Source organism: Nicotiana sylvestris, chromosome 5, assembly GCF_000393655.2.
Source record: "Nicotiana sylvestris chromosome 5, ASM39365v2, whole genome shotgun sequence".
NCBI lineage: Eukaryota > Viridiplantae > Streptophyta > Magnoliopsida > Solanales > Solanaceae > Nicotiana > Nicotiana sylvestris.
Window position 1 is genome coordinate 40,819,255 of NC_091061.1, and position 15,876 is coordinate 40,835,130.

General features: G+C 37.9%; 1 protein-coding gene across 1 annotated transcript; it reads left to right on the forward strand.

The window, feature by feature from the left end:
* Positions 1-11,739: 11,739 nt before the first annotated feature.
* LOC104245362 (protein disulfide-isomerase-like) lies at positions 11,740-15,585 on the forward strand. The gene is made up of 11 exons (XM_009800957.2): positions 11,740-11,934; positions 12,592-12,622; positions 12,740-13,027; positions 13,110-13,295; positions 13,381-13,506; positions 13,614-13,757; positions 13,853-13,972; positions 14,349-14,466; positions 14,574-14,686; positions 14,932-15,163; positions 15,398-15,585. The coding sequence occupies exons 1-10, from the start codon at positions 11,780-11,782 to the stop codon at positions 15,157-15,159; spliced, it is 1,509 nt and encodes a 502-aa protein (XP_009799259.1). The 5' UTR covers positions 11,740-11,779; the 3' UTR covers positions 15,160-15,163; positions 15,398-15,585.
* The last annotated feature ends 291 nt before the right edge of the window (positions 15,586-15,876 follow it).

Here is a 15,876-nt window from a genome sequence, read left to right on the forward strand (position 1 = left end):
ATCTTATTTGGATAAACCTGAATACCCTCACTGGACACCATGTGCCCCAAGAACGCTACAAAATTGAGCCAGAACTCACACTTGGAGAACTTTGCATAAAGCTTTTCCTCTCTCAACCGCTACAATACAACTCTCAAATACTCAGCGTGCTCCTCCTGACTTCGCGAGTACACCAGGATATCATCAATGAATACAATAACAAACAAGTTGAGATAAGGCCTAAATACACTATTCATCAAATGCATAAACGTTGCTGGGGCATTTGTCAGCCCAAAAAACATCACAAGGCTCATAATGACTATATCGGGTCCTGAAAGCTGTCTTAAGAATGTCTGAGTCCCTAATCTTCAACTGGTGATACCTTGACCAGAGATCAGTCTTGGAGAACACTCTTTCTCCCTCAAGCTGGTCAAATAAATCATCAATACGATGCAAAGGATACTTATTCTTGATTGTGACTTTGTTCAACGGCCTGTAATCAATGCACATCCTCATCGTGCCATCCTTATTCATCACAAATAGGACAGGCGCACTCTAAGGCGACACACTAGGCCAAATAAACCCATTATTAAGGAGTTCCTGAAGCTGCTCCTTCAACTCCTTTAACTCTGCCGGTTCCATATGATAAGGTGGAATAGAAATGGGTTGAGTGCCCAGCACCAAATCAATATCGAAGTCAATATCCCTATCTAGTGGCATGCCCGACAGGACTGCAAGAAACACATCCGAAAAATCCCTCACTATCGGAACTAAATCAATGGTAGGAGTCTCTGCACTGACATCCCTCACGAAGGCCAGATAAGAAATACAACCCTTCCCAACCATTCGTTGGGCCTTCAAAAATGAAATCACCCTACTAGGAACATAATCCGACGAACCTCGCCACTCAATTCGTGGCACCCCAGAATAGCCAACGTCACTGTCTTAGCATGACAGTCCAAAATAGCATGACACGGAGACAACCAATTCATGCCCAATATCACATCAAAATCAACCATACAAAGCAACAGAAGGTCCACTCGGGTCTCTAAACCCCCAATTATCACCATACACGACCGATATACACAGTCTATAATAATAGTATCGCCCACCGGAGTAGATACACGAGCAGATGAAATAAGAAACTCACGAGGTGTATCCAAATAACGAGCAAAATATGATGACACATATGAAAAAGTGGAACCAGGATCAAATAATACAGAGGCATCTCTGTGGCAAACTGAGACAATAACGGTGATCACGACATCTAATGAAATAGCATCTGGATTGTCTAGTTGGGAGTGCATAGAAACGGGCCTGGCCGCCACCTGATCGACCTCCCCCTCTAGGGCGACCCCTAGCTGACTGTCCTCCACCCCTAGCTAACTGGGTGGGTGGCAAAGTAACTGGTGCTGAAGTCGATGGCTGACTCCTCCGCTGAGGAGGACCCCCATAAAGACAAGGACACTGCCTCCACATGTGCCCCAACTTTCCACACTCATAACAACCCCCTGGTACTGGTGACGGGGACTGAAAGGAACCCCTAGCACCAGGATTACTAGTAGAAGAACCTGGCATGGAAGAGCCTTAACCGATGGGGCACGGGATGAACTCTGGGCTAGGAGGGCACTAAGTGATGAATGACCCTGATGAGAACTGTGAGAACCATGTCCCGATGAAGTCCCATAATGAACTGGGCGAACTGACTGAGCATGTCTAAATGGGAGGCCTCTGCCATGTTGAAATTGACCCCCATGAGGAGCGCCACTAAATCCACCATGTCTACGAGTCCTCTTGGCCTCCCTCTCAACCATCTCCTGATGATGAACTATCTCAATCTATCGATCAATGTCGACAACCTCATCAAAAGTGGCACCGGACACCCTCTCTTTGGTCATAAGCAACCGAAGCTGAAAACCGAGGCCATCTATAAACCTCCTGATCCTCTCTCAGTCTATGGGAACCAACCAGACTGCATGACGAGACAACTCGGAGAATTGCATGTCGTACTGTGTAACAAACATATCACTCTGGCAAAGTTGCTCGAACTGCCTGTGTAGCTACTCTCTACGAGACTCAGGTACAAACTTCTCCACAAAGAGAATGGATAACTGCTGCCAAGTAAAGGGTGCTGTGTCAACCAGCCTACGCCTCTCGTAAGCCTTCCACCAACTAAGTGCAGCCCTAGAGAACTGGAAAGTAGTGAATGAGACCCCACTAGTCTACAGAATATCTGTGGTTTAAAGCATTCTCTGACACTTGTCCAAGAAACCCTGTGCATCCTCACCCTCAGTACCACTAAATGACGGAGGCTGGAGTCTCCCAAACCTCTCCAATCTGCGTTGCTTGTCCTCTGGCATAACAGGAGCTACATAGTCCTGAGTAGCTTCAACCGGCTAGGCTGGAGGTGCCCCTAGTGTCTGAAGTCCCTGAACAACCTGCTTAGGTGTAGGGCTATTCATTCGGATCGGATATCCGAAATCCGAACCGATCCATTCAATTTTGAATTTTGAATTTCGGATTGGATCGGATTTCAGATTATGTTTATTAAAATTTCGGGTTTCGGATCGGATTTCGGATTGGTATATTTTAATCCAATCCAATCCGAAATCCAAAATTATTAGGACATGTATAAATACTACACTTTAATTTACATCAACCTCCAAGTTATTACCTTTACAATTGTTAGATTTAGCTATATTGGCACCATAGTACTCTCATATTTGCATAAACATGAATTTTTCTTAATGTATTGCCTCTTTTACAAAGAAAATATACATATTAGTTTAACTTTGAGGCATAATAATACGATCCGATATCCGATCCGATCCAAACTTTAAAATCCGATCCGATCCGATATAATTCGGATCGGATTCGAATTGCATTTTCTAGAATCCGAAATCCGAAATTCGAATCCGAAATATGCTAAATCCGATCCGATCCGATCCGTGCACAGCCCTACTCAGGTGTGCGAGCGGCGGGAGTCTGAGTGCCTCCCCTAGCCTGAGAAGTAGTTGCGGCCGTAGTAACTGAGATCGCCTGAGTCAGGCTAGTACACACTGATAGAATCTGAGCTAGGGCCTCCTGAAGGCCTAGAATAACAATAGGCACAGCTGGTGCCTGAGCTGGTCCTGCTGGCACATCCATAACTGGGACCTGATCATGAACTGGGGCAGCTGGTGGATCTGTAGGTGCTGCCCTAGTTGCTGTGAAGGCTACACCTCTGCCCCTACCACAGCCTCGACCGCGACCTCGGCCTCTCGTGGCCCCAACTGGTGATATTGGTGGTCGTCTGTCCTGACCGGTAGCACGTGTCCTCACCATCTGTGAGAGAATAGAATAACAAAATATTAGTTACCAGAATCAACAAATTTGCATGACAAGAATTAAAGAATGTGAAGTTTTTCTAAAGGTTCTGTAGCCTCTCGAAGACAAGTACAGATGTCTCCGTACCGATCCGCAAGACTCTACTAAACCCGCTCATGACTCATGAGACCTATGTAACCTAGGCTCTGATACCAACTTGTCATGACCCAAATCTACCATGTCGTGATGGTGCCTAACGTGGAACTAGGCAAACCAACTATCCCATCAAAACAACCAGATATTTCAAAGATAAAGATTTCTTAAAGCTGTTAATTAATAAAACCTTATAGTAGAAGTCTGAATAACAAGTGCGGAAAGAAACAAAAGCCCGATATCGGGGTGTCACAAGACACAAGCATCTACTAAGGACTATCCGATAACAACTAAGACTGATACAGTCTGGAAAACTACTAATAATTAAAGTCTAAAGGAAGATAAGAGGGAGAAGAGCAAGGATGCGATAGCCATGCAGCTACCTTGCCAACTCCGAATATCCGCGACGGATGAAGATCAGCACTCGCTATCACGTCCAGCAACCCTTGGATCTGCACACAAGGTGCAGAGAGTAATGTGAGTATGCCAACTTAGTAAGTAATAAAGGTAAATAAAGACTGAGCAATAAAAAACATATAATTCATGAAATCTTAGTAATGTAATAACATGCTTTCAATCAGTATATGAGTCCAATCACCTTGTTTAAAATCCATTTTTTGATAAAATCATTTGAAGGTATTTTCAATAGTTTCAACAGAGATCCAATGCAATTTTAGAGCAAAAGTGATGAAAACCATAAAGAGCCCCTTGGGAAAAACATGTATCATAAACCTCCCATCGGGCATAACATCACTCAGAATCAGCCCCCCGGGCAACCTCACAATCACTCGTAATCAGCCCCTCGGGCACAACATGAATCAAGAACAGCCCCTCGGGCAACATCATATCACTCACTCAGGGTACCCGTGCTTACTGGAGGTGTACAGACTCCGGAAGGGCTCCTACAGCCGAAGCGCTATAACAAGTCACCTCGTGGCATAATCAATCAGGCCCTCGACCTCTCATATATCATAAATCAGTAACATCCTGCTGCGGCACGCAGCCCGATCCCATAATATCCTCACAACATAGGCCCTCTGCCTCGCTCAGTTAGAAACCTCTCAAGACACTCAAGCTATCAGTAAAATCGGGTGCTAAGCACATAAATTATCATTTCATGCATCAAAACGAAGTAATAAAGACTGGGCTATGAAATCAGTAAAACATAGCATGAGTGAGTACATATCTTAAGTCAAAACAGTGAGTAAATAATAAGAAAAGGCCCATAGGGGTCCAAACAACTTGGCACGAGGCCCAAATATGGCATTCAACCCAAATTATAGAAATTCTTTCTAAAACACATAAGTATCATATAGTTTCCAGTCAAATACGCAACTTAATAGTTGCTACAGGATGGACCAAGTCATAATTCTCAACGGTGCATGCCCACACGCTCGTCATCTAGCATATGCTTCACCTCAAAATAGTGAAACGATGTAAAATCCGGGGTTTCATACCATCAGGACAAGATTTACAATCATTACTTACCTCAAACCAGTCAAATCCCTATTTTGCGATGCCCTTGCCTCTGGAATCGGCCTCCAAACGCCTCGAATCTAACCAAAAGCAATACAATATGATCAATATAGGCGAAGGCATCAATTCCAAACGAAAAACTATCAATTTATACCAAAATCCCGAAATTCACTCAAACCTGGCCCCCCGAGCCCGCATCTCAAAATTTGACAAAAACCACAAAACTAGAAACTCCTTTCACTCCTGAGTCTGTACATACCAAATTCATCAAAATCCGACCTCAAATGGTCCCTCAAATCCCCAAATCAAACTCTCCAAAACTCAAGCCCTAACCCCCTTCAACTTCTCCCCAAATTCCCACTAATTTCATGATTAAACAGAAGGAAAATAATCATAAACACGATTAATAAGGCCCAAGTAACTTATCCAATCGATAACCCTCGATTCCTCTTGAAAATCACTGCCCAAATCTCAAAACCCGTCTTAAAAATGGAGGAAATAGGCAAAAATTCGCAAAGGAACCCTTTTATACATTCTGCCCAGCATTTTCCTCATCTGCAGTCCTTATCTCGCACCTGCGCCACCGCTTCTTCTGTCCAATCAACCGCACCTGCGGTTTCCACTTAAACGCCCAGAACCGCATCTGTGCCCCAAGCATTGCACATGTGGTCCCGCAGATGCGTCCAACTCACCACATCTGTAGTTCTTCTCCTGATGGCCAAATTCTGCATCTTTTGTCTCCCTTTTGCATCTGTGACCTCGCACCTACGGTCCCTAATTCATAGGTGCGGAAATAACAGAAGGAGCAACTTCAGTTGCACCAACTAAATTCCAACTCTTCCGTTGACCATCCAAATTCATCCCGAGGCCCTCGGTACCTTAACCAAAAACACCAACAAGTCACATATCACCATTCAAACTTATTCAAACCTTCGGGACACTCAACCAACATCAAAACACCAAATCACCCTCGGATTCAAGTCTAAGAACTTTCAAACTTTCGAATTCCACAAACGATGCCGAAAACTATCAAACCTCGTCCGAATGACCTGAAATTTTGCACACACGTCACAATTGACACTACAAACCCACTCAAATTGTTAGAATTCCATTTCGACCCCGATATCAAGATTTTCACTGCCAACCGAAAAATGCCAAATTTTCAATTTCGTCAATTCAAGCCTAAATCTACCACGGACCTCCAAACTACATTTCAAACACGCTCCTAAGTCTAAATTACCTAACAGAGCTAACCGGACCTTCAAAATTCACATTCGAGATCTTCTACATATAAGTCAACATCCGGTTGACTTTTCCAACTTAAGCTTCTAAATAAGAGACTAAGTGTCTCATTCCACTCCACAACCACTCCCAACCTGAACCAACCAACACGATACGATGAAATACAACTGAGAAAAACACAAAGAAGCAGAAATGGGAGAAACGGGGCTATAACTCATGAAACGACCGGCCGGATCATTACATCTATGATTAATGGCTAGAGGCTGGTAAATTAGGACTTATTTGGGACATTTATGTAAGATTTGTATTTTCTTGTATGGTGATATGAATGCAGTAAATATCCTTCGTAATTATCCACCTATGAGAAATTTTCTCCATAATACATTATATTTATTTTCATTCATTAATCTAACAAAAAATTTATGTTCATATATGTACTTTCAAGCTTAACCAAATTTGTGAAAAGAATAAAATGATTCCTAAAAATTTTCGATATAAAATGCAAAACGAAGTACGTGTGATGACCCAAAGGGTCATATTATGTTTTAGAACTCGATTCTGCTCTTTTAAGCCTCAAAAACCTCATTTTATTCCTCTTCGATTTGCGTGTGCAGTTCAAATGTGTTTCTGAAAAGCTTTTATATTGAAAGTTGATAAAATAATAATTTTTGCCTTTAAGAGTTAATTTAGTTGACTTCGGTCAACGTTTTGAGTAAATGGACCTGGACTCATGTTTTGACAGTCCTGGTGGGTCCGTATTAAAATATGGGACCTGGTCATATGCCCGGAATTGAATTTCGAGGTCCCTAGCTCGAGATATGAATTTTTGATGAAAATTGAAAGTCTGAAAATTAAATGGTTTCAAGAATTTGGTTAATGTTTGATCTCATTGGAATCGGGTCCGTATTTTAGTTTCAGAGTCTGGTACAAGTTCATTATGATATTTAAGACTTGTCTATGAAATTTGGTGAGAAACGAAGTTGGTTTGACGTGATTCGGACGTCCGTTGTGAAAATAGGAATTTCAAAGTGTTCTTGAGAATTTCATTTGATTTGGTACTAAATTCATGGTTTTAAATATTATTTTGGAGATTTGATCGTATGAGCAAATTTGTATGATATTTTAAGACTTGTGTGCATGTTTGGTTTGGAGCCCCGAGGGCTCAGATGGGTTTTGGATAGGCTACGGAGTGTTTTGAACTTAGAAATTTTGCTGGTGTGCTTCAGTTCTGTTGCAGAGCCTCTGATCTCGCAATTGCGAGATCAAGCATCACATTTGCAACCACTGTTGGGTTCACATTTGCGACTTACTCATCGCATTTGCGAAGAGTAGTTGTGGAGGCCAATGTTCGCAATTGCGAACAATTCCTCGCAATTGCGATGGGAGCTGGGGAGAGATGTTCTTCGCATTTGCGATCACATGGTCTCAAATGCGGTCTTTCCTAGGTTCGCATTTGCGAACTATTTCTCGCATATGTGAACGATGCAGGGGTGAGAAGGGGTTCGCATTTGCGATGCCTCCTTCGTATTTGCGAAGCCCAGATCGCATTTGCGACATCTGCAGCTGGGTAAATGAGACTTGGACGAGATTTTTCATTCATTCTTCAAAATTTCAAATCCTAGGACCCTAAAGGCGATTCTTCCAAGACCAATTCTTCCCCAAAATATTGGTAAGTGATCCTAACCCACTTTTTTTCAATTTTCTATCACATTTCATAAATTTCCAATCTAAAATCTAAGATTTCCATGGTAAAATTTGGGGTTTTTGGTTAAAAACTAGGGATTTGAAAAATTGGGGATTTAGACTTCGAATTGAGGTCGGATTCCAAAATCAATTATATATCCGGGCTTGGGGGTGAATGGATAAATGGATTTTGGTTCGAACCTCGGGTTTTAACCAAGCGGGTCCGGGGTCAGTTTTTGACTTTTGGGAAAAGTTTGAGAAATTTAAATTTATGCATTGTAGTTGATTCATTTAGCAATAATTAATGTTATTGAGTTAATTGTGGGTAGATACGAGTGATTTGGAGGTGGATACTAGAGAAAAAGCGGTAATTGAGCATTGAGTGGCCCGCATAGCAAGATAAGTGTTGTGTCTAACTTTGACTCGAGGGATTAGGAACCCTTGACTTGTTTTCTATGTGAAATCCATGTGAGCGGCGTATAGGTGAGGTGACGAGTACCTATGTGCAGCCAATTTATCTGTTTCGCCTGTTTCCTTCCCGTTCTTCTTATATTGTCTTTTCCTGCCTTAAGCGCTACATGCTTTACTTGTATTTCTATGCCTAATTGCTACTTGTTAGATATTGTTTATCTTTGTTGAAAGTATTAATTCTTTCGTAGCTTCGTTGTCTCATATTATTTGTTTAAGTTATTGTTGGTACTTTCAAGGCATATTTTGTGGATTGGTCTCGTTGTGTAGTATTAATCGTATAGATTCTATATTAAGTGAGGTTTCTTTTTCTCGGTTCATTTTGGTAATTATTTATCATAAAGGCCTTGTGATTTAGCCTATTGATTTTATACATTGAGTGTTTGGTTCTAATATGATGGGATCGGGCTGCACGCTGCAGCAGGTGTAATAAGGGAGGATTGATATGGTGGAATAAGGGTGTGTATATATATATATATATATATATATATATATATATATATATATATATATATATATTATTTACTGTTGTTGATATTGTTATGGTGGAATAAAGGAGGATTATGTGTTTTCTAGTGGGACCGGGTTGCGCACCGCAACAATCTACATTTTTTTTGTTGAGCTGTGTTGTTTTTACGATATTTTGTTTGAACTGGTAAGATTGGTAATTCTGGACGACACTGGTTTACTTTCGAGGCTATGGTTATCATTTCATGTTGGCTGTTTAATTCTATACTTTATTTCATTTATTCTGTCATTATTATATACTGCGTACAGGTTTTAGTGTAGGTGACCTGCCTTAGCCTCATCATTACTTTGTCGAGGTTAGGCTCGGCACTTACCAGTACATGGGGTCAGTTGTACTGATACTGCACTCTGCACACTGTGCATATTTTGGAGACGGTCCCAGCGGCGGTTACTAGCAAGCTCGGATCATACATTCGCGAAGACTTGAGGTATGGCTGTTCAGCGCTCGTAGCTCCTGAAGTCTCCATCATTGGACTATTTAGCTGTGTACTTTCATTCGAACAGCTTGTTGCTTATTTCAAACCCTTATGTGTATTACTCTAGTAGTTCGTGCACTCGTGATACCAGGTTCAGGGAATTGTAATAGATATTTGGCTAGTTCAGCTTCCGAATTGTTAGTTTAAAGTTATTCAGTTATTTCACTTCTTCTTTAATATCTAATTTAACTGTTAAAAAGGAGTAGATTGTTCTAATGTTGGTTTGCCTAGCAAATGAAATGTTAGGCGTCATCACGATCTCGACGGTGGGAATTTCGGATCATGACAATACTAAACCTATAACAATGACATGCTCTGTTTAGTTTGAAGAATTGTCAATAAAATAATACTAAAATTTTGAAAAGATATATGAGCTTACTAAATCTTGGCTAAGAATGAAAGAATGAAGAAATCGAAATATTTAACAAACACTTGTTAAGTAAGTGAAAATACACGCTAGAATTAAATTTTTAAATAGACAAAAATGGATCATCTATAATAGCCATATTAAAAATTTAAATTTCAAGAAAGATCGTATATATGTCTAGTTAAAGAAAAAGTTATAAACAATTTTTAAAAAGTTTAAGTGTATTTAATAGTAGGATTTTTTCTTGATATTTGATTTTTCATTTCTGTTTGGTTTTTAGTTTTTCTTAAAAACTCATACACAGAAACATAATTGTTCAATCTTGAATAAATAGATAAAATTAATTGATCAATTAGTCAAACGTTTGACTAATCTCTGACTAACTGATTAGTTGTTCTTGTTTGTTGGATATAAATGTTTGACTAACTATCATCCCAATTCATGATAATTAATCAAATATTTGTATTCAACAAACAAAAACAACTATTTATATCCTATATAGAACATGCAATAAGGTAATTTAACTATCAAAATAATACATAAATTATTAAGCAATTTTTTATTTCAATTTAAAATAAGTCTCTTTGGCTTACGCTCCAAAAATGAGTGGCGCCTAGGCATATTATCCCCGGAAGATTGGGACTTACACCGCCTTTGTTCACTTCAGAAAGTCTTAGCGCATTGCGTATGAGTCTTGTTCAAAAAACGCTTTTAAAAATAATTAGGTTCATTATAGATTTAGAAATATCATATTCACCAGTAAAGTCAATCATGGGACGAAAATACATAATCCACAACTTAGGGGTGAAAATCATTTTGATCCCCTAAATTTACCTTAATAATCAAACTCCTCCTCCAACATTAAATAATAGACATTATGCTCCTCCTATCATGTCCATCATCTATTTTACCCTTGAAATTTTCAATTCCTCCTCTATGCATATATTTTTTAATATTATATTATATAAGATATATTTGAGCTTTAGCTAAGTGTTTTACCAATTTAAATACCTTATTATGAATTTTATAATTGCTCAATAAAATTTAACTAGAATAGTACTTTTATGAATTTGTAACAAAATTTATCGTTACTTTTTTTTATTGTTACTTTAATATTAAGTATATATTTAAGTTTTACTTTCTTTTTTATTTTTTTATTATGTGTGTGTGTGTATTCTTAATTAATGAAATATTTTCTAAATAGTAGAGCATCTAAGGTATAAATATGTTATATTTTAGGAATTTATTATGAAATCTCCCTCTATGTTTAATTATTATTTTTTTATTTTTCTGCACTAACTTTTATTTGATTATTATTAATAAGATGTTTTATTCTAATATTTTAATTTCACCCATTACTTATGTTATTCAATTTCAAATGCATGCTTGATTATTGTGTTTTACTTTTTAAAAATTATAAAAGGTAACAAAAAAATGTAGAGACCAAAGCTGATAAGATTAAGTGTAAAATAAGTATTTAAAAATACAATTGAGTTTCGAGGAGTAGCATGTCTATTGTTTAATGTTGGAGGAGGAGTTTGATTTTTAAGATAAAGTTGGGGGAGCAAAATGATTTTCTCTCCAACTTAGGTAATAGAATAACAACAATTCTCTGTATCATGTACTCCCATCTATGTTAGGAAGTTAATTGAATTATACTCTTATATTAACAAAATAATGAATAGATATTACAGTATTAATAATTTTGCCAAATTTACATTAAGCAAATTATTAAACGTCGTAAACAAAAAGAAACCAAAGTTGACATAATCCCCATGACCGCACACAGAAAAGGAAAAGAATTAAAAGACTTGAATTTATCTCCTATTTAGTGCTATGTAAAATTTAACTAAAATCAGAAAAATAGTAGTACTAAATATAACAAAATTTGGAATCAGATTCTCCTTTCAAACCGTTAAAATCTTTTGACACATGCCAAGACCAATCACAGATTTACAAGTCATCAACCAAGCTGACATGGCGTTTCTCCCTAGTAAATTTTTAGCATTATAAAAGAGACACCCTTTTTTCTCAGCTTGTCACATCCTCTATATTTCTTAGATACACATAAAAAATTACATACATATTAGAGAGAGTGAAAATGGTTTGGAGAGGGATTTTTGTGATTCTATCAGTTCTATTTGCAGTTTGTGTAGCAGTAGAAGAGAAAGAGCATGTGTTAACATTAGACCATACAAACTTCACCGACGTTGTATCCAACCACAACTTCATTGTCGTTGAATTCTACGCCCCCTGGTAATTATTTTTTTATCTTTTCCCTGCATGTTGACTTTTAGAATTTCTTTTATTTATTTATTTATTTATCCAGAGACAAATTTATTTAGGACGAGTTCTGTTGGTCAACTGGACCCATTGTTTTCTGGCTAAAACTATGTATACATATTAAAAATTACTGTATAACTCTAGATTCAGAATTCACCTTTGCTTGTAATCTGTGTTTAAGCTTGTTGTGTGAAGGGTCTTGAAGATTTTTCTAGTATTAATTAACTGTATATGTGGGTTGTTTTATTTTTTTCGTTATATATCACGATTTAAAGCATTTTTCTATTAAGGGTATTAAATTCATAATTTTTATATCCTTGTAAAATAAAATTAAACTTCATAAAATTCTTTGTATAGCTTTTTCTGTTCTCCCTCCGATTCAAAAGAACAAAAGGGAGTTCTTTTTATCAGTTTTGATGTGTGAAATGATATGCTATGTAAATCATATGAGTTCGTATAGCATAGTCTGTGGAGATTCTCTTAAAGAATCAAGATATAGATGGTTTTTAATGTCTTCAAGAACTGTATTCATTTTACGAGTATAGTATTAGCAAAGGATGGCCAATCTCATAATTTTCCTTCCCTTCTCAATATTTATGGATATCTAATGGTCCGCTTTCAATATAACAGGTGTGGACACTGCCAGAAACTTGCCCCTGAGGTACTATCTTCTTCTCTGAAAAGAAGGACATCGTTACTATTTATTTGACATTTTCCACATTTGTTGTTAGCCATTAGATTCTTAATGAAGCATTTTCCTCTCTTTTTTGCTTTCCAGTATGAAAAAGCTGCTTCAGTATTGAGTAGTCATGACCCTCCAATTGTTCTAGCTAAAATTGATGCAAGTGATGAGGCAAATAGAGGACTCGCAACACAATATCAGCTCAAGGGCTTCCCAACTATTAAGATTTTCAGGAATGGAGGAAACAATATTCAAGAATATAATGGTCCTCGCGAAGCAGATGGTATAGTAGCATATATAAAGAAACAATCAGGTCCTGCATCTCCTGAAATCAAGTCGAAAGAAGATGCTGCAAATGTCATCGATGAGAAAAAGATCATTGTCGTAAGTACTGTTTGTTTTTATCACTTACTCATTTCTCAGCATTCCATTTGTTCCTAACTAAAATGCATGTATTTTCTTTTAGGTTGGTATATTTCAAGAACTCTCAGGGGAGAAATTTGAAAACTATACAACATTAGCTGAAAAACTAAGAGCTGACTATGACTTTGCTCACACCGTTGATGCCAAATTCCTCCCTCGGGGCGAGCAAGTTGATAAGCCAACCCTTCGTCTCCTTAAGCCATTCGATGAACTCTTCGTTGATTTTGAGGTTGTATTTGTTGTTCCTTTAACGATTATGTGGTTTGATCATGACTTGTTTTTATTAGACTGGCACTTAACCTGTACTTTTCCAGGATTTTGAAGTCGAAGCAATGGAGAAGTTCATTGCAGAATCTAGTATTCCTATTGTTACTTATTTTGACAAAGATCCAGAAAACTCAATTTATGTCAGCAAGTTCTTTAATGGTATCGGCGCAAAGGTATACTCCATTCTTTGCTGATTTATTGTGAAATCTACACTTTCTGATACAAGAAGCTATATCCATTCTATTTCAATGACTAACTACTTAAAATTTGTGATATGCAGGCAATGCTTTTCGTGAACTTTAGCACTGAGCTCGACGCGTTTCAATCCAAGTATAAGGATGTTGCTGTGCTCAACAAGGAGAATGGTCTGAAAGGATTGAGCTTTCTGTTGGGAGATGTTGAGGCTGGTGAAGGTGCATTCAGTGTTAGTAACATTCTTTAAGCCTATCTGATAATTAGTACAGTATATTGGCTTTCCTAATGACTGTATAACAACATATGTTAATTATTCGTTTGCAGTACTTTGGGCTAAAGCCAGAACAGGCACCTCTGATCATAATAATGGAGAATGATGGACAAAAGTATCTCAAGGCACATGTAGAACCCGATGCAATTGCTTCTTGGTTGAAGGATTACAAGGTAATGGCTGCTGCATTTTTCTTGTTGGGATAATTACCTTATTGGGCCGCCCTCCAAAATAATAGCCGACAAATGTATATATTTCGAATATTAATATACATAAAATATACATAGATATACATAAAATATACATATGATATACATAACCATTCAGTGTATATGTTTTGTATATGTTGTCTAGCGCCTGTAATGGCCGACGGGACAAAAATAAAAAAATCCTTTTTGTGTTTATTGTAGTTGTGTGTTCCATTAACATTTTCCTTGTATTTTCTCAATAGAGGAGTATGTCTTTTCATTTGTAGTTCTCTGCTGTCAATTGATGGCTTGCTAATTTCCTTTTTTGCTCAATCTTTCTTTCCTTTTTGCGTGGTTACAGGATGGAAAATTGAAGCCATACGTAAAATCACAACCTATCCCTGAGGTTAACGACGAGCCTGTGAAGGTGGTTGTTAGAGATACTCTCGAAAAAATGGTTCTCAACTCTGGCAAAAATGGTGTGTCAGTGTTTCTTGATTATGCATTTCTACTGCAGCTGTATATCTAAGGACCTACTAATAATGTTTTGCTTTTGGTTTGGCTATTCTTTCTTCCTTTGTTACAGTACTGCTAGAGTTCTATGCACCTTGGTGTGGCCACTGCAAGGCGCTCGCTCCAATCTTGGACGAAGTAGCTGTCTCGTTCGAGAAAGATTCTAATGTTCTGATTGCCAAATTGGTAACAATCTTTTTCCCTCCTCACTGGTTATATTACCAGTGCACATACATTCCTTCATCATGCTAAATACTATTTTGGGTCTATCGGAAACAGCCTCTCTATTCCGAGGGGTAGAGGTAAGGTCTGCGTACACACTATTCTCCCCAGACTTCACTTGAGGGATCTTACTGGTCATTGTTGTTGTTGTTGCATCATGCTAAATAGTATTTGCGATATCCTAACTTATTTGCACTCTTCTTAATCAGGATGCAACTGCAAATGATATTCGTACAGATGAATTTGACGTTAAAGGATTCCCAACTGTGTACTTCAAATCTGCTTCTGGTAAATTGTCTCAGTATAACGGCGAAAGAACAAAAGAGGCCATCATTGAATTTATTCAGCAGAATCGCGACGATAAACCTGCTCAGTCTGAAGCTGATTCCACCACACCAGAATCAGTGAATACAGATTCAGCAAAAGATGAGCTATAAAGAGGTAATAAATCCTTGTTTTTCCCAACTAAAAAAAGGCAGCCCGGTGCACTAAGCTTCCGCTATGCGAGGGATCCGGAGAAGGACCGGACCACAAGAGTCTATTGTATGCAACCTTTACCATGCATTTCTGCAAGATGCTGTTTCCACCGCTCACATGGCAACTGATGATTATAAATATTACTACTGTTTATTGATCAAGGGAAGTTCTAATATGTTTCTATTTTCTTATGTTCAGGTCTTTGCCATTCTGTCTCCATAGAGAGGACTCAAGTTTTGTCGTGGATTTGCTGCTTTCCTTTCTCTTTTATTTGAGTTTAGGTGTTTTTTTAATTACTGTAAAATGGTTGTATCATGTGCACCATTTTATTATGTATGAGGTACAACTGAATCTAAATTACTATTATTATTATTATCAATTCACAACTTCCCAACTTGGCATTAATAGTCTTCAGTTCTCTTTGCTCAATGCTCCAGTGAAATTCAGTTCTCTGGTGAATAATTACTTCTTTGTACTAAAAACATTGATTTTAAATTGGTATTGGTGGTCATGAAAATTCTGACACTATTAAATATCGCACTTTAGCAAAATCATATTTTAAAAAGTACTCAATTATATATACCTTAATAAAAGAAGAAGACATTTAATTTCAAATAAAGTCTATACAGTTGTCCATATCTTCTGATCTAAGTAGGTGTTTGGACATAAGAATTGTG

Bases quoted from the DNA above. Each gene is read 5' to 3' on its own strand.
- LOC104245362 (XM_009800957.2), top strand. From the start codon at position 11,780: ATGGTTTGGAGAGGGATTTTTGTGATTCTATCAGTTCTATTTGCAGTT. The intron at 11,935-12,591 runs GTAATTATTTTT...TCAATATAACAG, and splicing joins GTTGAATTCTACGCCCCCTG to GTGTGGACACTGCCAGAAAC. The intron at 13,758-13,852 runs GTTAGTAACATT...ATTCGTTTGCAG, and splicing joins CTGGTGAAGGTGCATTCAGT to TACTTTGGGCTAAAGCCAGA.